This window comes from Colletotrichum phormii (genome assembly GCF_030913505.1).
Source record: "Colletotrichum phormii strain CBS 102054 chromosome Unknown BDP81scaffold_2, whole genome shotgun sequence".
NCBI lineage: Eukaryota > Fungi > Ascomycota > Sordariomycetes > Glomerellales > Glomerellaceae > Colletotrichum > Colletotrichum phormii.
The window spans coordinates 472,513-493,048 of NW_026851444.1; the positions used below are offsets into that span (position 1 = coordinate 472,513).

Genomic DNA, 20,536 nt, shown 5'->3' on the forward strand with positions numbered 1-20,536 from the left:
AACGCTCTGTTCTTGCGCAATATGACGTGGGTTTGTGAGCGCAAGAGACTTCCACATCGACACAAGAAGTTGTGTTCTAGACATGTTCTGCACCTCATGACCCAGGACCTGAGAAACTTTTGGAGGCCCAAAAGGATCACGGGAGTCAACCTTCAGCTTACTGTCCCTCCTATGCTATTTTGGATCGTAAACCTCGGTTCTGCCGCATGGCAATCTCGGGCTGGTCGACAAGGCTGAGAATCCGAGCGATAAACGGGTGGGGAGATGGTGCTGCTATTCTATGCAGGCGTGGGACTTACACCTGGATCGAGTATCCGTTCGGAGTAGGCTATTGTACCCGTAGCTACTTACACGTACGCGGGTTGCCGTATCGCATCGGGTCCGTTACGTTGGCTCCCGCTTGGTGTATTCTTCGTACGCATCGTCTATCTATTGGTACCTGGTCCTCAACTGGCACATGCTTAACATGCAAGTTCCATCACTTTACCAACACAACGGTCCCCCCGCTGCATTGGTTAGCGTAAAACAGCCCAGCCTCAACGTCGGGACATGCAATGATGCTCATCCTCCACCGACCGGGCACCTGCCACCCTGCCCTCGCCCGCGCGGCCGTCCGCGGCTGTACTTACCACACCGGCACAACCGCACAGCCCGTTTATTGTCAGGGCCCAGCCAGTCACAAGCCTCGCTTTCTTTTTCCGAATGACGTCCCGCCCCCAACCAACCGCTCAGCGGCCAGGGTGCACCTCAAGAATAGGTGTTGGTGGTGTGGGTGAGGTACGAAGTGTGGCTGGGTGGTCTTGGGACGTGGGCTGCCGCTGAGTGAGGTGTCCAAAAAAGACTTCCCAAACGATTAAGGTACCTAATTGCTTGTGCTGGTGGGCCATGTCCGCGGTGCTCTCAGGTCCGTTCCGCGTACTTTATGTACCTACCTTGGGCCCGTACCTTGGAGCTCACCCACTTTGACGTCTTGCAGCAGCTCTACCTACCTTTACCTCAGACCAGGGTGACATTTGTTTCTCCCGCAGCACCCATCTCTCTTCTCTCCCTCTCATCCCATTGAAGTATTCCCAAATCTCTTTTGCCATCCACACCATGCCCCTTCAATAGCCTTGCGACTTGCACTGGAACGAGAACGCATACGGGCCCCTCAATTTCGAATTCCTTTGCGAAAACCTGCCCACGGCTTGAGCTCCCGTCGTAACCCGCAAAAATGGCGGGCATTGAGCAGTTGGAGATCCATAGCAAGGTACGTGAGTCGTCATTGTCCCCGGCCTTCCCCTTCCCCCTCCGCCGCCGCCCTTGACCATGAGCAACGGCGCATCTTGAAGGTTCTCGATGCTGATAGCTTGCTCGAAATAGTCCTATATCGTACGTTGGGCCAAAGTCGACGAAGGCCACACAATATCGTGGAGTGTTCAACCACACAAAAAGTCCATGTGCGTACCTCACTCCCTCGCTCCCCCTACGTCTCTCCTCTCCTGCGTCTCCAATTCCGACACGTGCTTACCACTCGCCGAGGCAGTAACTTTGGGATCGTGAAGCACCCCGGAGCTGGCGCCGCCGGCCTCATCACGAACCAGAACGACGATGCCGCCACCCCCGGATCCTTTACCTCTGGCGTCGCTGAGCCTAAGAAACCATTTGCAAGGAGAGATTCGAGCACAGCCGAGGAGCAGCTCGCCAACAAGGGATTCATACCCATAAAATGGCATGGGAAATGCGATGCGGATAAGGTCTCGACCGGTACATGGGATGTGCCAAAAGGCCAAGGCGGAATGTTCGGCTTGGTATTCGACAACACCTTTTCGAAGCAGATCTCCAAGACGGCCACCTTCGTCCTTCTCACCTACCCGACCGGCGCACCGCCGCAGACCACGGCCCAAAACTTTCCGAATCTCCAGGCCGGGGCGAATGCGAACATTAGCAAGACGAGTCTGCCTCAGATGAGCGCCGTCACATCTGCCTCGCAAGACAGTCTCCATAGTCATGTTGCCGCAGGCCGTCCGACTTCAGCTTCTGGCCGAAGCGATGGAAACGCCAACTACCATACCGGAGTTCTTCACAAGAGACGGAGGAAGAAGGGCCAGGGTTATGCGCGCAGATTCTTCTCGCTGGATTATTCCTCTTGCACGCTCTCGTATTACTACAACCGCAACTCGTCTGCACTCCGCGGCGCTATCCCTCTCAGTCTTGCTGCCATCGCAGCCGACGAGCGCCGTAGGGAAATTAACATTGACTCGGGCGCCGAGATCTGGCATCTGCGGGCTTCCAATGCCAAGGAATTCAACGATTGGGCCAAGGCCTTGGAGAAGGCGAGTCGCGCGGCGAGGGGCGTGGAGGAGCAGCAACCCAACACACTCAATGCCAGAGCAGCGCCCCTGAGGGTCAACACGACGCATCTGAAGCCTTCGCAGTCAAGTTTGGAGGAGGATCGCGAGTGGCAGCAGGTTGAGACTCTGGTCAGTCGCATGGTTGGCACCAGGGACGCTCTTCGTCGCCTGGTTAAGGACATGTCGAACCAAAGGCCTGTCAGCATGGCTGCTTCGACCTTCTTGTCGCCAGGCGCCTTGGGCGAGGAGCCAGACAGCTACTTCACGCCCCCCGCAGCGACAGAACAGCCGCAAAGGCGCCCATTCTGGAAGCGTAAGTCTAGCAACGCTACCCCGACGGCATCCACACCCCAGGCGCATCACGCCGCCGCCGCTGCCGCTCTTGCCGTTCCTTCTCCGGGTACCGTCACGACGACAATCAGTGCGAATGGACCCCGCCATTCAAAGTCAAAGTCGAAATCGTCTGTCCACGAAGAAAGGAGCACACAAGAGCACTGTGCGGCACTCCTGAACGATCTCGACTCCGTTGTGTCTGAGTTTACGACTTTGATTGTAAACAGCAAGCGCCGGCGATCTCCCGCCCCCTTGTCTGCAGCACCCTCTAGGAGAAGTATGGAGACAGTGTCGACGGAAGAGTTCTTCGACGCAGAGGCCGGGGAGACGAGCTCTCAGATCGTCAGGATCGCTCAGAGCGAAGACGAAAGCCCAGACTCGGATGCGGACGAACGTTTAAGTGACTCTTCGTCCATCTCATCGGCACAGGAGGACGAGGCTATAGGCTCAGAGGACACCGACTGCTACCCAGCGAAGCCCAAGAGCTTGTCGCCGTTGCCGGTGGACATCTCCGTTGACAGACGAACCAAGATTCCGCCGGCCATGGTGCAGCCTCCTAGTCTAATTGCGTTTGTGCGGAAGAATGTTGGCAAAGATCTTAGCACGATCAGTATGCCCGTATCTGCGAACGAACCTATATCACTGTTGCAACGTGTTGCAGAACAACTGGAATACGCTCAGCTGCTTGACCAAGCCGCTCAGCAGAAAGAGGCCAAGGAACGTCTGCTCTACATCACCGCATTCGCAGTGTCGCAGTTCAGCACTGGCCGTGCAAAGGAACGCGCTATTCGGAAACCCTTCAACCCTCTTCTGGGCGAGACATACGAAATGTTACGAACTGAACAGGAAGTGCCCGGAGGTTTCCGACTCCTTGTCGAGAAGGTTTGCCATCGCCCCGTCAGACTCGCGATGCAAGCCGACTCTGCTAGCTGGTCCTTCAGTCAGTCCCCCGCGCCATCGCAGAAGTTCTGGGGCAAGAGTGCCGAAATCACTACGGAAGGCCGCGTCCGTGTCGCGCTTCGACTCCCCGATGGTACGGATGAGCTGTATTCCTGGACGCACGCCACAATGTTCTTGCGCAACGTGGTGATGGGAGAGAAGTACGTTGAGCCGGTTGGCGTCATGCAGATCTGCAACGACTCGTCCGGAGCCAAGGCCTCGGTAGAATTCAGGAGCAAGGGAATGTTTGGTGGGCGAGGCGAAGATGTCCAGGTTGAGACATACGGGCCGGACGGGGTACACACCGGCAGCAGCCTCTCCGGCACGTGGACCAGCGGACTTCGCGTCGTTGAAGCCGGCAAGGCAGCCGGTCGGGAGATCTGGAGCGTCGGCAAGCTCGTTGACAATTCGGCCAATACCTACGGAATGACCACCTTTGCCGCGGCCCTCAACGAGATGACGGAGATTGAAAAGGGCAGGCTACCCCCGACGGACAGCCGTCTCCGACCGGATCAGCGTCTGGCCGAGAAGGGCGACCTCGATCATGCCGAGGAGTGGAAGGTGAAGCTGGAGGAGGCGCAGCGCGCCCGACGTCGAGTGCTGGAGGAGAAGGGCGAGGAGCACAAGCCCAAGTGGTTCGTCAAGGTCGGTCAGGGACCGGAGGGCGAGGAAGTGTGGAAGCTGCGGACGGGCAAGGACTCGTACTGGGAAGAGAGGTCCAAGGGGTCGTGGAGCGGGCTGGAGGAGATTTTTGCCGGTTAGAGACAGCGGCGAGGCGCTCTAGGAAAGTGAAGCGCGCGCGCACACACAACGTTTTTTTCCACCCAGTATTTGGGCGGTTTATCTAGCCCCGCTCACTTGCCCTCTATTCGAATTCTTCTTCTGGATCATGATGGTGATTTTCTTGAAAGAGACGGTCGACGATAGCGCGTTGGCGAGCTAGGACGAGAAGAGAATGGTTATTTTGGTGTTTGCTAAACCTGTGTTTGCTCGCGCGCGAGTCACGTTACGTGAATGTTACCCCTTACTAGAAATCCCATGAGTTGGCTAGCTACCGTTGGTTCAGCTCAACCTAGAGCTCGGACGAGTAGAAGCTTCCAGGAGACGATTGCTTATTGAATCAAGTGTGGAAACATTTGATGCAAAGCTACTGAATGTCTAGAGCATTTCTACAACATAGAGGAGTGTTGGGAAGAAGAGGGATGCGGTAGATCTCGGGGATCGAATTTCGTCGACAGCTCTGATATGGTAGAGAAAGTTGTTCTTCTCCTTGATTTTTTCGCGTTGGTCTTTTGATGAGATAATAAACGATATACGGGCTAGGCTTCAATCGTATTCAAACGGGCATCTTTGTGGCATGGTATGAGAAAGCTCTGCAAAGAACTTTATTGTTGTTGGTAGCTACCGTACAAGACTGTTCTTATCTCAATGAATGGCAGTGCTCTCTTGATAAGATGAAGTCTTTCTTGGACTCTCCACGGCCTTATGACCATGTCTTTCCAGTGCTGCTGGTTTGGTAATATTGAAGCTTTTGTCCAAGGTACTTATAGGTTCTCGATTTTTCTGATGGTTTTATAGAGAATTTCTTTCTAGTGGTGCTAGGTTCGTTGTGTTCAATGTATCGTCGTGGACGAATACGTGAGCTTCTCACGATAATGACGAGGGCCACTGAGGAGGGTCTCTTTGAGGGTGAGGGTATAGTCGCTTTGGTGGATATAGAGCAGAAGAAGTGCCACCACAAGCGGCATTTCAATGACAGCGAAGGACGTGTCAACCTGAGGAACTACGTCCAAATGCCGCGCTGTCGTGAAGACGATTCTGCTCAGAAAGTTCGACTTGGAGATATTATCCGAGATATATATAGGCAGGCGTCTCCCACGGGGGACTCTTTGTTTTACCTTTGTCCTGTTCCAGATCTATATGCTCGGATGTGCCTCTTCAACGCTCTACCCATCTCTCAATTCCACTCACATCCACCGTCTTTCATTATGCCCCTTTCCTTTCCCGGCCGCCTCATTCAACCAATTACTAGACAACTCTACCTAGCACGGCACTTATGGAAGCCTGTCTCCATACTTACTATCACTGTCACTGTCTTGGTGAATGGTGACCCATTTGATAGCATCTTCTTCTCCTTTTTCTACATTTTAGCTAGTACATCTTCTTTCTAGTGGTCCTGGTTTTGCTGTGTCCGACAGAGCGTCGTCGTAGACGAATACGTGAGCTTCTCACAACGATAAGGAGGGATAGAGGAAGATGATCTCTTGTGTAGTGTTAATTAAATGTTCACAGGGCAGAGATGTCGCTATAAGAGCAACTTAAAAGACAACGACGGACGTATCGACATGAAGAATTGCGTGTGCGGCGCTAGGGTACATACTATCCTGTTCAGAAACTTTGATTAGAGAACCGCCATATCGTCAGAGATTTATATGGACTGACCCGCTCGGATAGTGCCGAAGAGATTGTCTTCCTATCATCATCATCATCATCATCATCAAGGCAGGTATCTAAGATGGACCCTTCACGGAAGCACTTTTGTCTTTTCAGAGCAAGACCTCCAAGACGTCAGGAACGAATCACGTCAAGTCCAAAACATACAGCTTCCACTATCAACTCAGGAGAAGGCAGTCACTGCAGACACAGAGTGGTTGTTTCCCAGCGTACTTACTTGCGCATCGGTTCAGAATCTCAGGCATTAAGCACAAAACAACATCACATTTATCAACCCGTTATCATTGACCTTAACTGCTGAACTCGATCACAAGTCTACTTTAAGAATGGGGGTTGCTCTTGACAATAAAGATTCCTCTTAACTTTCTTATCATCTTTCAACTTCTTTCTTTCTAGCAATTCTTTTCCGGTTTACCTAGTCTCGTTGTGCCTAATGTATCGTCGTGGACGAATACGTCCCCATCTCACGACAATGACGAAAGGCCGTTGAGGTGGCCACTTTGATATCTCAGACATCCCTGGAGCAGAAGTGCCATCACAAGAGCAACTTCATAGATAGCGAAGGGCGTGTTAATCACTGAACTGCCCCAAGTGCCGAAAGAACTATACCCACGATCGCGCCTCCCACGCCGTCGAGAGACCACAGCTGCAGGGCCGGCATCTGACAATATATATAGGCTAGCTCACTTGGATGGTGCTGAAGAATCTATTTTCCAATCACCACATAGGGTACTAGGTAGGCAGACATCTATGATAAAACCTTTACTCCCAACCCGATCCTACTCCAGATCTACCTTGGTACATACTAAAGTAGGAGCGATCTCTTCAAAGTTCTACCCGTCCTTAAGTCGATTACCTCTGGGCTCAACAACTCTACCACGGCCGACCAGAGAAACCCTTACTCGCTTCCGCCCCGCCTTTCCCCGCTGTGACCCCCGGTCCGGGCGGAAACCCGGGGTTGCCCAGGCCTCTGCCGGGCCCTACCGTCCTTTTCCACAGCCCCGGGGTACGATTTTGAGTTTCTCGCGAAATAGTTGGAATGCGACACCGATAAATGCCAAGACAGCACGGAGAAACCCGACAATATGGCCAAAGAACCAGCAGCGCCAGCCTAGGGCTGAGGAGGAGCTCCATTTGCGTACTCCGTACACCTGCGTGGTTCGAATAAAGTCGAGTTGCCGAGTCTAATTGATTAAACTGACGAGTCAGGTTGCTTTTGGCCTGTAGTCCCAATGTCCTTTGCATGGAGCCGTGGACAACTTTCGCCTTGCGCTCTTGACGCTAAGTAAGGCTTAATAGACTGGTTGTCTGGGGGTCCTGGGTAAACGGGTAAGTTGAGTTGATTGAAAGGAGTGTTGTGAGAGTCATATATAAGCTTAAGGAAGCAAGCGCGTCAGGAAGTTTACTCTATCTACTATTCTCCAGACTCTCTTTCCGTGCGCAGCCTTTCGGTCCCAACAGATATCTCAACCAGTCTCCACTGCCATTCTAAAGTTCCAGTAAACTCCATCAACATGCATTTCTTCCTCGCCTTCCTCCTCGCTGCGATGCAGCTCTGCGGCGTCAACGCTATCTTGCGACTTCAGAAGTGCGGCACGGCGTTTGACAAGAACGTGAGTCTTTAACCTGAGTTAGCTCAAGGCAACTCTTCCCTAGTTGGAAGAGCCTTCAGAGGCTCTGAAAACCCGGCCTTGTTTGTCTCGCGTCTGTCAAGACTTTGATGCTAATCGTCCATGCAGTGGGTGTCAAACTGCAGTCCCACGGATCAGGATGGCTGCTATTCTCTTTGCAGCAACAAGGTAAGTCTTGCGCCCTATTCCTGGTTCTCACCGAAAAAAGACTCTGCATGAGGTTGCTTGTGGTCTCGAGAGATTTGGCTGACATATGATGTAGTGCCGCACTCCTAGTGGAAGATGGATGGCGAACGGTGCCGACTGCGACTGCTACTGTTAGAAGATTGGCAATGAGAACGCAGCTTTTGCTCGATTTGATGCATTATGTTCGTTTTTCAGCTGCTTAAGTTTCATGCATTACGAAGGGATCATTCATAGGGAGAAAGCTCGTAGTTCAACACACAATAGTCAATTCCATATCAATAGCGCACCCAGTCTTATCCGAGAGCAGCAGCTCTACCAAGACGCAAGACAACGTTTTCGTGCCTGCGCGAGAGACAGTCGATGAAACTTCTCGTTTCCCTCCTCTCCTTGCCTTTGGCTAATCCTCTACCTCATCTTCCAACTTCCTCTCTCTTTGCATGCCTCGCTTTCTTATCCTTGTACCTCTTCTCTCTCTGCATCCCGCTTGCACTTCGATGCCCCAAAGCTGGAATCGACTGTATCAAACGTATGCCCTAAGGCTATGACATCGTTGAATGCTTCTTGGTCTTCCTCCTCTGACTCTATAAAGGCGCTAGCGGAGTCGTCCTCGTCCTCATACTCATCGCAGCTCAGCTCTATGTCCTGGATTTTGTCGGAACCTTGCTCCTGCGCCAAAAGGGCATAGCTGTGCGGCCGCAGTGCCCTTGCTTAAAGCTATGCAAGCTCGATGAAATCTATCTGATTGGAAAGAGTTCCTTCAATAAGAACTTACCTTGCGCCCTCCACTACCGAGGGCTCGATGTGTATACACTGAGGAGTATCAAACAGGTCAAATGAGATTTCGAAAGTAAGGAAAGAGCTAGGAACTCCAAAAGAGAGAAACGAGTACTTTGAAACCTACCGCACCTTCCCAAGTTTCATTTAGTGCAATACGGTCCGCCGTCCTGCGACACCGACTCCCACGACTCACCACCCGCGTCGCAACCACCGAAAACTCATCAATACCACCCTTTCTTCACGACAACTCAAAAATAAGTGATGCAGAGCAAAAGAGAAACTCCTCGACGGGGAATTGAACCCCGGTCCCCTGCGAATCGTTGAAACTCAATGACAAGCAGATATCCTCACCACTAGACTATCGGGGATGTTGTTGTGATGGGAGATCCTCTCACGACAACTATGGCTGGCGACGACCCCACAGCACAACCCGCACCTAATGGTGAGTGGGGAAGAAAGAGATTTCAATGGGATGGTTCAATGCGAAGAGAAAATTGAGAAGTTGTGGGATATACCGGCTGGGGGATGGGTTGATCTCACCTCTTGTGTAATGTAGTAGGTAGTTGACTACGGATCATGATCAACGCCAACTTAACCAACTTGGCATAGTAAACAAAAAGAAAGATGAGATGACAACCTGGAATCATCTAGAAGCTCTTCTTGAATCTGTCACGGCGAACTGTCACTCAAACACCACGACTGAACAATCACTTTCAGGAAACTTGCATCGAGTCCAGGGAGGGGAAGAGCTACGCATGAGAAGCAGACTGACAGGTCTATCAGTAAGGACTTGCTCTAAATGAGCCTTCCAAAGGAGGCGTATTCATGCTAGCCGTGCCTACTCATCTCAACCCACAATACTCCTCTTGGCCCGACACACTCCTTCAATGCTGATATTTTCACCAAGTCCGACATGCTTCCAGCTACCAGCCGTGCCCCTTCCAGTCTGCAACTGAATTGCATAGACCGGCAATGTAATCCCAAGAAAACGGGCAACTAATAACATGAGCTCAACTTCGTATTAGTTGTTGAATTATCCGGTGTCTTGAACAACTCATCCTCATACTCCAAGGAATCACCTGTCTCTTCTTATGATCAAAGTCACTACGTTTCTCACCACTGTCGCTCAATACCCCGATCTCCTCTCTGGAAGGGTAAAATTCGACTATACGACTATACGACTACAACGGACGTGTGAAACCTAGCGATGAAGACGAGCTTTCGCCGTCGGATGAGATTAGCGGTATCAAGGCTTGATGCCGACTAACTTTGCTCGATAGTCGAAGGTGTTTCCGCCACTCACTAGTGGGGACGCCGACTCTGACCTCGAAATTGAAAACACCTCCAGAGCTCATCTTCAATACATCTCATGCTTTGATCTTACATGATATCCAACGAGCAACTGCTCATCATCATCTTACCGTCGGCTCCACTCTCACACTTCATACCTCGGATGAGATGGTAAGGCAGAGCTGACGGATTAAAGAAGACGAGTGAACACTTACATCGGAAGAAGGAGCCAAAGAAACCACTCAATCGAGGCTTTCTATTCACAACAAGTTCTCTCCCGAGGCAAATGGCATCCAAGCCCCTAGAAATCATGTCATGGATCTAAAGTTCTCAAGTGAATCGAGCCAAGTTCAAATCTGACCGTCGCGATTTTCCAAGCAACGGAACTCCGTCGGGGGGGGCAACACGTAGTGATCACGATCAAAATTGGGATGAAGGAGAGAAGCGCTTGGGCTCATTCAGTCGAGCTTCTGGTGCATGGTTACCCCTTAGTACCTTGTTCCATCTCTTAGAGTTGACAGGATTCTGAGCTCTTACCAAGGGAAGTGATTTGGAAACCTTCTAGTCAATGGAGGAAGAAGTTCAGATGATGGGTTGCGATTCATCACCTTTGCCGGGTGCGATGTTGAATAAATCCCGAGGCTAAGGCCGAATGTTTTGCATTTCACATGCTGCCATATGGGATTCAATTAAGTGGGAGAGATACATGTCGGATTCCGCAATCAAGTTGCGAGGACTAGAAACTTTCTCTTCGCCTACATGGTTCAGAGAAACTAAAATTGTCATGAATCCGAGTTCATGACATGTGAACTGTAGAAGACGCTGTCGGGAATTGACATGCTTTACGTGTCGCTTTAGCGAATTGTTTCCACTGGGTCGGGAATAGTCGACAGAGCGTGGGTGGAAAGAGACATGTGCCCTGGTTCAATGGTTCAAATAATGTCAACATTGAAGCCATGCCAAATGTGGCAAAATCTTCGAATGCCTCAACACTGGGTATATGAACCTACCAGCTTCTGGAGTCTAAGTTCTAGAAGCTTCATTTTGACAGGGCTCTTCGACAGCCAATACTTCGATGCTCGCTCTCGCGAGGGGCGATGGGTTCATCAACTGAGTTCTCGCGGACGTAACCCGGATATTTAACCTACACCTACTCTTGTCGCATCATAGAGGTTCTAGATTGAAGATTGTAGCTACATCTCAAGCGACACCATGTTGCCACCGACGCAGACCAGCCTCCGGGAACAAGATACCTCAAGCACCCAAGTTCTCCTCCAAAGCACGGTCGACCAAGACCTCGTGTTCGGAGCGGGGTGGCCAATGGGTCGACCGCCCGCCCGCTCATCGTCCTTCCCGCAAGACACGCCGCAAGTCTCGGCGGGCGCTACCAGCGGTCATCCCGGAATATGTCGTCGCGGCGACGACGAGGTCCCTTCGCCGTGGTCTCAGTTTGGCCAGTATAGAGAAAGACAAACATACGATTTGCTCAGAGCCATCAAAGTGGACAGGGCAGAAACGAGGGCAACAGCGGTCGTGCCAAACATCGTGTTACGCAAGCAAGTGACCGAGCGACTACTGAAGGAATTCGTTTCAGATTATTCGAAAGACCTGACTTTGTGGCGTACTCACAGTAGTATCGACAAGAGGCTAGTTTTCTTTGAAGCACGGAGCGTGCGTTACGATCAAAGCGTGTCTAGGAGACCCAGCCTCGTGGTTCGCCGGGTGTCAAACAACAGTCGAACTGTCTTGGGGAAGTTGACAGCAGCCAACACCATTCTCTGCCGACTATTGGGATTACTACCTTATCCCGCCGGACTGGATGCTTTTAGTTAAGAAGCACGGAGCTGTGGAGAGTCCCTTGCGGTGACCAGGTTTTCGGATGAAAAATTCGGGCTCTGGGAGCGGAAACCCGGAGTCCAATCAGTGCCGGATTGCCGTGTCACGAATAAACGATTCAGTGATACCCAGCTAGTTGTAACGGGAGTTGCTGGGCTGCAGGACTCTCGGGCTTTCCTAACAAACAATCAAAACACCGAAGCATCGAGGACTCGGACCTGGGAGCGGGTCCTCCGGGGCTTGCCCCGATATCTCCACATTTACGGGCCAAAAATCCGGCGATCCGGTCGGGAGTTGCTAATGAGCGCGGAGATTTTGAACAAGTGCCGCTGAGAGGGTCGGGCGATGGTCTGAATCAGGCGACAATTTTCCATTTTGATCAAAGACACCAGGCGCCACTGGTGGTCAGCGGTCTATTGTTCCGAGGCAGCACCTTGAGAATTGTCAGCCAGCCGTCCAGTGCATTCCAATGGCCATCATCCTTTGGCTGCATCAATATCAATGCTCTGCAACCCCAAGGCCGTTGAGCAACGAGGCTGTCAGCTGGGCGCTCCCGCCCCCCCCCCCCCCCCCCGCCGTAGTAGGGCTTCGATAAGCAACAGGCAATCCAAAGTAAACTGGGTGTTGAATGGAGCGACTTCTCTTTGTTGTCAGCCACAGTGATGCGGACGGGGACCAGGGGTTCCTGCAAGGCTCGGTGAATGATGCACGCTAGGGGCGGGATGCTTCCCATCCATCCACTCACGAGGTAAGGCTTGGCCGCTAAGCGGCGCGCTCTGCAATATTTCCGTCGAGGGCGCATGCACGATGCTGAGGTGTGCATCAGCCTCTGAGTTACATCTGCGTCTTAGTACTGCCCGCAAGGTGTTGCCGCCTTGGGAAAGGAGATTCTGGGTAACCTCACCAGGATAGCTGGGAAGCTGGATATGCCGGGCTCGGCATTCAAAATAGGCGGTGTCCAGGGAGGGGACATTAAGCTGACCGTATCTCTGGATGTTGACGCCGCCAATTGTACCAATGTTCAGCGTCAACTGCTGATTAGCCGTAAGCCGTCAAACTGGGATCATTGCCTCTGATGCGTCGAGATGGGACGGAATGCACAATTTTGCTAGCTGCATTGAAATGCAGTAATTTCTAGGTCGCGGGCGCCTGGCATCGAGTTCCTTGAACCACCAACATTGGTTGTACAGCATGAGTATCACTTATACTCATGACTGGACTTGGATGAGATACCGAGGCTTTGGGCCAGCCGCGTTTGGTAGACCTGTGTGCTGTTAGGACCTCAGACTTAACCACCAAAAATAACACAGCTATGCTTACTCAGGCACTCAATCTGAGTGACTTGATAACAATTTTACCTGACCTCCATTATTCAAAGAATGCAAGTGATGCCCGCCGTTAAAAGCTTGGATAACGGGAAGAAGAAACAAAGCTCAGGCCGGACGGATGATACGATGAGCTGGAACGGTCGAAGCGAGAGACAGCAGCGAGCTAGACGGCAATACGGGCAGCGAGAGCTGCAAAAGCGAAAAGAAGCGCCAAGGAGAGACATTCGATCTTCTATGATCCGTGCATATGCGTGAATAGAATCCCTCTGCTAAGTGGCTCAGCCTTTTGGTAAGGCCTGGGGTACTCAAGCGTTTTCCCGATCCATCCAGCTCAGCTTCGCCTAGGCTCTTCCTGTGTGCAGGATTCTTGACGCCCCAGAAGCAGGTTTGACGTGTTCTTTGTGGGATCAACACACGCAGGCCTGTTCTTACATGCATTGAAGCAAGAGGAGCTCACATGGCCTGGCTCAAGACAGCACTTCTCTTCGTGCAATGGTGGTATCTCGACCACCATGTGTAACACAGAGCTGTAGACAGACGCCGCGGCACTGGCCCGTTTCATTGACACGCGTTGGCAGCGCGGAATGGGCCATCCGATCTAGCGGAAGCCGCGGGCGGGTGTGTCTTGGATGGACGGAAACCTCTAGACGCGCCGTTCGGACCAGGCTTGGCGAGCGACAGAATTTCATGCTGTCAAACGATGGTTAGCCATTCTAAGGTGGACTTCATAGGGGTACTCAAGTGGTGAGTGGGCCAACACGCGAGGAGCGAAGTGCCACTAAGCTGTTAGTCCAGGGCATGCTCGAGTCCTCGACAACTCGGGGGCCCGGAGCTCATGTTAACGTGCTGGCTAGGGTCATGTCCTGGCAAGGAATGTCGCATTTAGCGGGCAATCAGATGGATAGGCGATCTGGGACAAGGATGTCGAGGGTGTGTTGCAACGGTACCCAAGTAATACAAGTAGTGCTGCGGGTGCCGAAGTGGTGGTCGCATCTCGCCTTAGCCCGTGGATGGTGTGGCTTACGGGCCACCTGAAAAGCCAAGGGGCCGTTCTGTTAGACTGTACGGAGTACGGATAGTCGTCGTGTTCGGTGAGGTGGACGATCACATTCCACAACGACAATAAGTGAATGGTGAGCACTGAGGAGACCGGCTTTGCAGTTGCATGCGGCATATCCTCTGCCGGTCTCACTCGAGCATTGTATGTAGTGCCATGAACTGGACGTGGCCACATGGTAGGTATGCACACTTTTGGTGACGTCGAGTGGTGTGGGAGAGTTTCATTGTGTGGAATTCAGAGGTCATCGAACCCGCAAAGTGTGCCAAACGCAGATGAAGTCCGTGGCCTTGTCAATCCTGTCAATCCGAATGCTATACATTATTCAGAAAGGTTGAAACTTCTGATTACGTGAACTTGGTGGGCATTACAGGGCCAACGAAGCGGGCGACGGGATGGTCTTCGAAGGGGAGTGCGGTGAACGGACTGAACGGGCCGGAAACTCGGGGTTTTCTGTTCGAAACGGATACAGCTACCATTTCTAGAAACAAGTTAGAAGAGGTCAGTGACACGGAGAGACGAAGTGATGATGTAAGCTATAGGCGACAAAGGTCTCGGACTCGGACTCGAAGAGGTCAACCTTGAATAGCCGGCCCCATCAGTATGTGGTGCCGGTCAAGTCACGTATCGTGAAGAGATAGACCTTACTGGGGTCTTCGGCTGGCAACAGCTCGGTTAATGGTGCCGTGGTCGATCACTGATCTGTTGATCCCCGACTAGGTATCGTACAATCCCTGTGGGTGCCGGCCTGATCGCGACGGTGTTCGTTGTTGAAGCTAGGTGGTAGTTCTCATGCCGCCGTCCGTTTGGTAGAGTGTACGGTAGTGGGACGGACAACAAGGACAAACGGACTGGAAGGTGAATCTGATGCTACTGCAACTAAGGCAAGGCTCACCGGCCCAAGAAGGACCAAGCCTCTTGGACCGACGTTAAGTGCAGCTCCAAGCTGCTTCCCAAAGCTATTTTGAGTGTGGGAAAGGGGAACGGGGGAACGGGGCAAGAGGGAGGGGGCCTTCAGGTTAGAGGGGAATACGATCCCGCCAGCGCTAATGCGGGAGGAAATTTCCCATCTCAGGGCACTTGGCTCTCCTCCTTCTCAACCAGCTCCGCGTAAGGTAAGGTACCTTACTGACTGCCTTAGCCTACGGATAGGTACCACCTCGAGTGCCGTAGCACCGAAGGCAGTTAGTAGGTACTCGGTCTAAGTAGTCTAAGTAGTCTAAGTGAGCCAAGAGCCTCAGGCATAAGCATATCTTCCGTTACGTACCGTCAGCCGTCCCAAGAGAGCGTTTCTTCCAACAACAACTCTCACCTCACTCGGGTGCTTGTTGGCAATATCTTCATCCATACACGTTTACTCGCACGATCCCGACATCTCACTGCTTACTTGCGCATGGGCCAACGCCAGCAGGGAAAGGCAGCATGACTACAGCTGGCTTGTGCATATTCCCTGCCATGTTGGCAGCTTGGCTCTGCTGCGCCCATAACCAACTTTCACCACAGCGTCGTTGAACCAGCATTCTACTGCGTTCAACACACAAATGCTGATGTTGATACCCACGAGGTCGCCTGGCTAGTCTAATTCAGCGAACGATAATCCTGGCCGGCCGTCCCTTTTCTTTGTTCATTAGCGCCAATTCATCATTGGCCTGACACGTCTCTTGCAGACCACGATGGCACTACAGTGGCCGATGCATCCTCACCATCCACAGAGACGGACGGTAAGTCAGATATACAGTACAGTACACAGGCACACCCGTGGGCGTACACTTTCAAGGGGCCGCACCTTTCACCGCAGCTCGAAAGTCTCGTCGTACACGGCAAGGCCCAAAAGTTCCCGAATCGAAAGTCAAGTGGTCACTGGAAGGCACTTGGGACCCAATTCTTAACCATAACGGCAGCACAAAATGGACCATTTTGGGCCTAGCACCGAGACCTGGTTCACCTGGTTCAGCACCCCCAATCTTGGCTCTCCTACGAGACAGGTCCACACACGTTGAGGTAATCCACACTCGTCGACGCCACCGCAAGGAGTTTTGGGATAGCAAATTCTTGATTCACTTCTCATCCAACGTCTGCTTCTTGATGCCAAGATGACGGAACTGCACAATGCCCACGCTCGCGGGCTTCTTGGGACGAAGAATCCGGCGGACGGAATCCGGCGACCATCCCATCTCACCAGAGCGCTCCCTTCCTCGGCTCTAGATTCGTACAGAATGGTATTAGCCCAACCTCGAGATGGTAAAGTCTACCGCCATGACGTCGGCATGTACCTGAGCGCTTCGGCCGAACTAGGCCTGCAATCTCACGCTTTTCCCCTACACCCACAATTCGAACACTGACTCTTGAAAGTAGGTCGCTTGCTCCTTCTGTGCAGCGAGTGGTCTGCTTGCCGAAGAACCGTCTTACGCTTCCTTCGACGTGGACTGTGAACTCTCGTTCTCGCAAGGCGGCAAGGTCAGCCTCGAGGAGTTGCCTATCAAGTCGTTGTTGAGAGATCTCTTGCGAGGATTTCTCTCTGCAAGACCAGGGATTCGGGCCAGCACTTCCTGCTGTGTTCCTCAATAACCTCCCCGGTTCATTTCCTTATCCTGCAGAGAGCCCTTCTTGCATGGTGGCGTATAATCACCACCCAATTGTGGACATATCCAGTGATTGTCAACTCTGCTCATCGACTCTTCTGACCAGCTAGCGCACCCCGGAAAGCACCAGGGCTTTGGTCAACCGCACGCTGAACACGTCTGATGACCCCCTTGCTTTCTTAGTGAGAGCTGCAACTCTAGATTGCTCATGCACTTCTCTTCCTCGTCTATAGCTCACGAGTTTCTTCTTCCGCGTCCACAGGAATACACGGCCATGTTGCCGCTGTCTCAAGCGCCCCGAGTAGAGGGTCACCGGCCCTAGTCATGGATATCGACTGTTGTCCCGACACTCATTCGTCTGAGGACCTGCCACACCATGCTCTCTTTCATGCACACTTGCCCAAGAGTTGATGATACGAACCATCCTAGATAGCCTTGACGGGGTCTAGTCCCCCCTCCCCTAGCTCGCTGCATCCAACGGACATCCGACCATGCATCGAGCTAATACCCAGCTGTGGCTTATACGCCTGGCCATGCCCAACTCCAATACATGCCATGTGCAAGCAGTCAGCACAACGCCATATGTCATCCAGGCCGTCGTTTTGCTCCGGCGCCCCGTCTTGCCTCGCCCGAGCATCGATCGACTTTTGCCAAACCCAAGCCCGGCACCATGTCAAAGCTTCAAATCTACGAAGCAGCCGGGGCCGGCCGGTCTAAGAGAAGGCTGCAGCGTCCAGAGCCTACCTTTCTCAAGCTCTGGCCGTGCATATACTCCTCGTGTCATTCATCCTGTATAAGTTCTCTTCCTCTCCCTCTTCGGGTTATGGTACGAGATCCCACTCCTCACTCGCGTCTTCCCTTTCCCTTCTTTTCCCCCTGCATTCGTACTTCCTTCCTCCACTCGTTCGCCGGAAGAGTAACCATAATTACTTAATTTCAGCTCGCTAGACCAGGTCTGTCTAGTCTCGAGTGCCCAATATGTTGCGGTCTCTCTTCGCCTTGGCTTGGGCCAATACTGCCCTTGCCGCGACTGTGACCTACAATTGGGAGGCCACTTGGGTCAATGTTGCCCCTAACAATGTCTCGAGAGCCGTCATTGGCATCAACGGCCAATGGCCTTGCCCCAAGATCGAGGCCACCGTGGGAGACACCGTTGTTGTCCACCTCACCAACAAGCTTGGCAACCAGACCACCGGTATTCACTTCCACGGCATCGACCAGGTCAGCACCAACTGGATGGACGGCCCCAGCATGGTCACTCAGTGCCCTCTCCCTCCGGACCTGACCATGACCTACTCCTTCACTGTAAGTCGAAACAATATGGATATTGAATCTTGTAGCAACACAGCTAACGAAACCATATAGGCTGATACGGGTGGCACTTACTGGTGGCACTCCCACAACATGGGCCAGTACCCTGACGGCATGCGTGGTCCCCTGATTATTCACGACCCCGCGGACCCCTATGCTGGGCAATACGATGAGGAGTACATCCTGTCTGTTTCAGACTGGTAAGTGCTGCACGAGAATGCGAGTGAGACTTCCAGACTAATTCGATGCAGGTACAACTCGGAGACCATTCCTTTGGTACAGAACATGCTGCTTCCGTCCAACACTCGCTTCGCGCCCCCTATCCCCAATGGCATTGTCGTCAACGATGGACTCGGCGCCAAGTTCAATTTTGTGAAGGGAAAGACCTACCGCATCCGCATGATCAACTATGCCGCCTTTGCTTCCTTCATGATTCACTTCGACTCTCACGACATGAACGTCATCATGTCCGATGCCGCCTTCATCAAACAAAAGACCGCATACATGCTGCGCATTTCTCCTGCCCAGCGTTATGATGTTCTCATCAAGTGTATTGACCGCGATAACCGCAACTATGGTTTCCTCGTCGCTGCCGATATCAACCGCGACTACAGCAACAAGAACTTTGCTCAGAGCTGGCCCTTCAACTACACTGGACAGCTCGTCATGTTCCCCGACAGAACCTTTGGTGCCGACGCCGTCAAGGAGTGGCGCCCATCTGACGATGCCGTCTTTGAGCCCTACGGAGACGTCGCCATCCTCCCCGCCGCCACCAAGATCTTCCAGTTCGACTGGCAGTTCTGCTTCGACAAGAACGGCATCCCGCGTGCTTGCGTAAACGGCTCCCCTTACGTCGACCAGAAGGTGCCCACTCTCTACACTGCCTCCACCACGGGCGAGAACAACACCAACCCCCTCGTCTACGGCGCCGTCCACCCCTTTGTCGTAAACTACGGCGACATTGTCGACATCGTCGTCAACAACAACAACGACGCCAACCACCCCTTCCATCTGCACGGCCACCACTTCCAGGTTGTCAGACGCCCCGCTTCCAACACGGGCGTCTGGCCCGGTGTCGCCCGCGCCCGCCTCAATCAGAAGCCCCCGCGCCGCGACACCGTCACCGTCATGGGTAATTCCCACGCCGTCCTGCGCTTCGAGGCCAAGAACCCCGGCGTCTACCTCTTCCACTGCCACATTGAGTGGCACGTCGAGATGGGTCTCACCGCCACCATCATCGAGGCCCCCGAGAGGCTCCGCAACCTCACCATCCCGGATGACCACAAGGCCGCCTGCCGTGCTCAGGGTATCCCCACTGCTGGTAACGCTGCCGGTAACACGGCCAACGTGCTTGATCAGACTGGCATGAACCTCGAGCCTTTCCCCACGTATACTGGGTAAGTCTTCTCCTTTCCTTTTCAGAACGTTGCAGTGATCTTTTTGTATTATCGAAAACTGACACTTACTTTAGTGCCGCCTACAACCCTCCCGCCTCGCCTCCCACCAAGCGTTACAACGCGCCCATCCAGCCTCCCGCCCAGTTCCGCGGACGCACCATCCGCCGCACCGGTCTCTAAAGCAACGGAGACCTGACACCTAATCACACATAATATTTTTCTTTTCCTGAATGGGACTCCCATTACCGTTCTTGTAAATAGTACCCATGATGCCATGTGGATATGCATAGGACTTATTGTTTTGGCGGAGCTGATGACGGTGATGAGGAAGGGTGAGGGGGAGAGATATGGGGTGACGAGAAGGGTCGGTCGGACTAATATGTAATAACGGTCGCTCTACTACGAGCGACTTCTCCCACCTGCCCCTCTCGTCGTCTACCTCGTCTCGCTCCCTTGTGGCGAGTCGTTTTGGTGATGCCGAGGTTTGGCATGGGAGGTCTGACGACCCTGGTAGATTGAGATATTTTCCTTTCTGAATTGTATATGATGGAGCCGTCGGTGGGGATAAAACATATTTAAGTAGAAAATGGGGGGTAATGAGAAGGAAGTTGTTGAAAACTTTGATCTTGACTCTGGGGCTGTGAATCGTGGGTGGACTGTGAAGCCATTTGTCGTAACTGCATGAGTTACGTAGCCTTCCTTCAAGGTGCCGATTGAGCTGTGTCTTCTGCAGACGCTGCAATCTGGACATCGCTGAAGGGAGGCAGACGCGGGTAGACAGGGGGTGTCGGAATGTGATTGAAGTTCGGATGAGATTGACGCACGTCGAGAGTGTTGACGCCGAGGCTCCTCGGTCATGTGTATGCGACTGGGAATAACGAAAAACATCCCCAAAATCTCGGCATCTCCCCAATCCACTAAATATTCGACAAGATACCAATGGGTGCCGGTATAGCGTTCGGTAGGTGTCGCACGACCAAGCTCTATGCTACGAATAGAGCCGTCGAGATTCGGGTGGGCGAGGAAGGCAAAATGCGGGCTAGTTGACCAAGCCCCAAATATCGTGATTCCCGAGTCTTGGT

General features: G+C 52.7%; 4 protein-coding genes and 1 non-coding gene across 5 annotated transcripts; 3 read left to right on the top strand and 2 right to left on the bottom strand.

The window, feature by feature from the left end:
* Positions 1–1,213: 1,213 nt before the first annotated feature.
* On the top strand, positions 1,214–4,367 carry BDP81DRAFT_308142 (oxysterol-binding protein; the record flags this gene model as incomplete). The annotated part of the gene is made up of 3 exons (XM_060583425.1): positions 1,214–1,249; positions 1,363–1,439; positions 1,526–4,367. The coding sequence occupies 3 exons, from the start codon at positions 1,214–1,216 to the stop codon at positions 4,365–4,367; spliced, it is 2,955 nt and encodes a 984-aa protein (XP_060450285.1).
* A 3,206-nt stretch (positions 4,368–7,573) lies between these two features.
* Positions 7,574–8,012, top strand: BDP81DRAFT_389391 (uncharacterized protein; the record flags this gene model as incomplete). Its single annotated transcript, XM_060587246.1, has 3 exons — positions 7,574–7,672; positions 7,799–7,858; positions 7,953–8,012. The coding sequence occupies 3 exons, from the start codon at positions 7,574–7,576 to the stop codon at positions 8,010–8,012; spliced, it is 219 nt and encodes a 72-aa protein (XP_060450286.1).
* A 921-nt stretch (positions 8,013–8,933) lies between these two features.
* BDP81DRAFT_t68 lies at positions 8,934–9,021 on the bottom strand. The gene has a single exon. It is a non-coding gene; the product is annotated as a tRNA-Asp (tRNA).
* An 8,530-nt stretch (positions 9,022–17,551) lies between these two features.
* On the top strand, positions 17,552–19,556 carry BDP81DRAFT_79939 (laccase-like multicopper oxidase). Its single transcript, XM_060596295.1, has 3 exons — positions 17,552–18,051; positions 18,112–18,257; positions 18,309–19,556. The coding sequence occupies exons 1-3, from the start codon at positions 17,725–17,727 to the stop codon at positions 19,456–19,458; spliced, it is 1,623 nt and encodes a 540-aa protein (XP_060450287.1). The 5' UTR covers positions 17,552–17,724; the 3' UTR covers positions 19,459–19,556.
* BDP81DRAFT_79940 (uncharacterized protein) lies at positions 19,557–20,378 on the bottom strand. The gene has a single exon (XM_060596296.1). It carries the CDS (start codon positions 20,203–20,205, stop codon positions 19,654–19,656), a length of 552 nt encoding a protein of 183 aa, XP_060450288.1. The 5' UTR covers positions 20,206–20,378; the 3' UTR covers positions 19,557–19,653.
* Between the last annotated feature and the right edge of the window lie 158 nt (positions 20,379–20,536).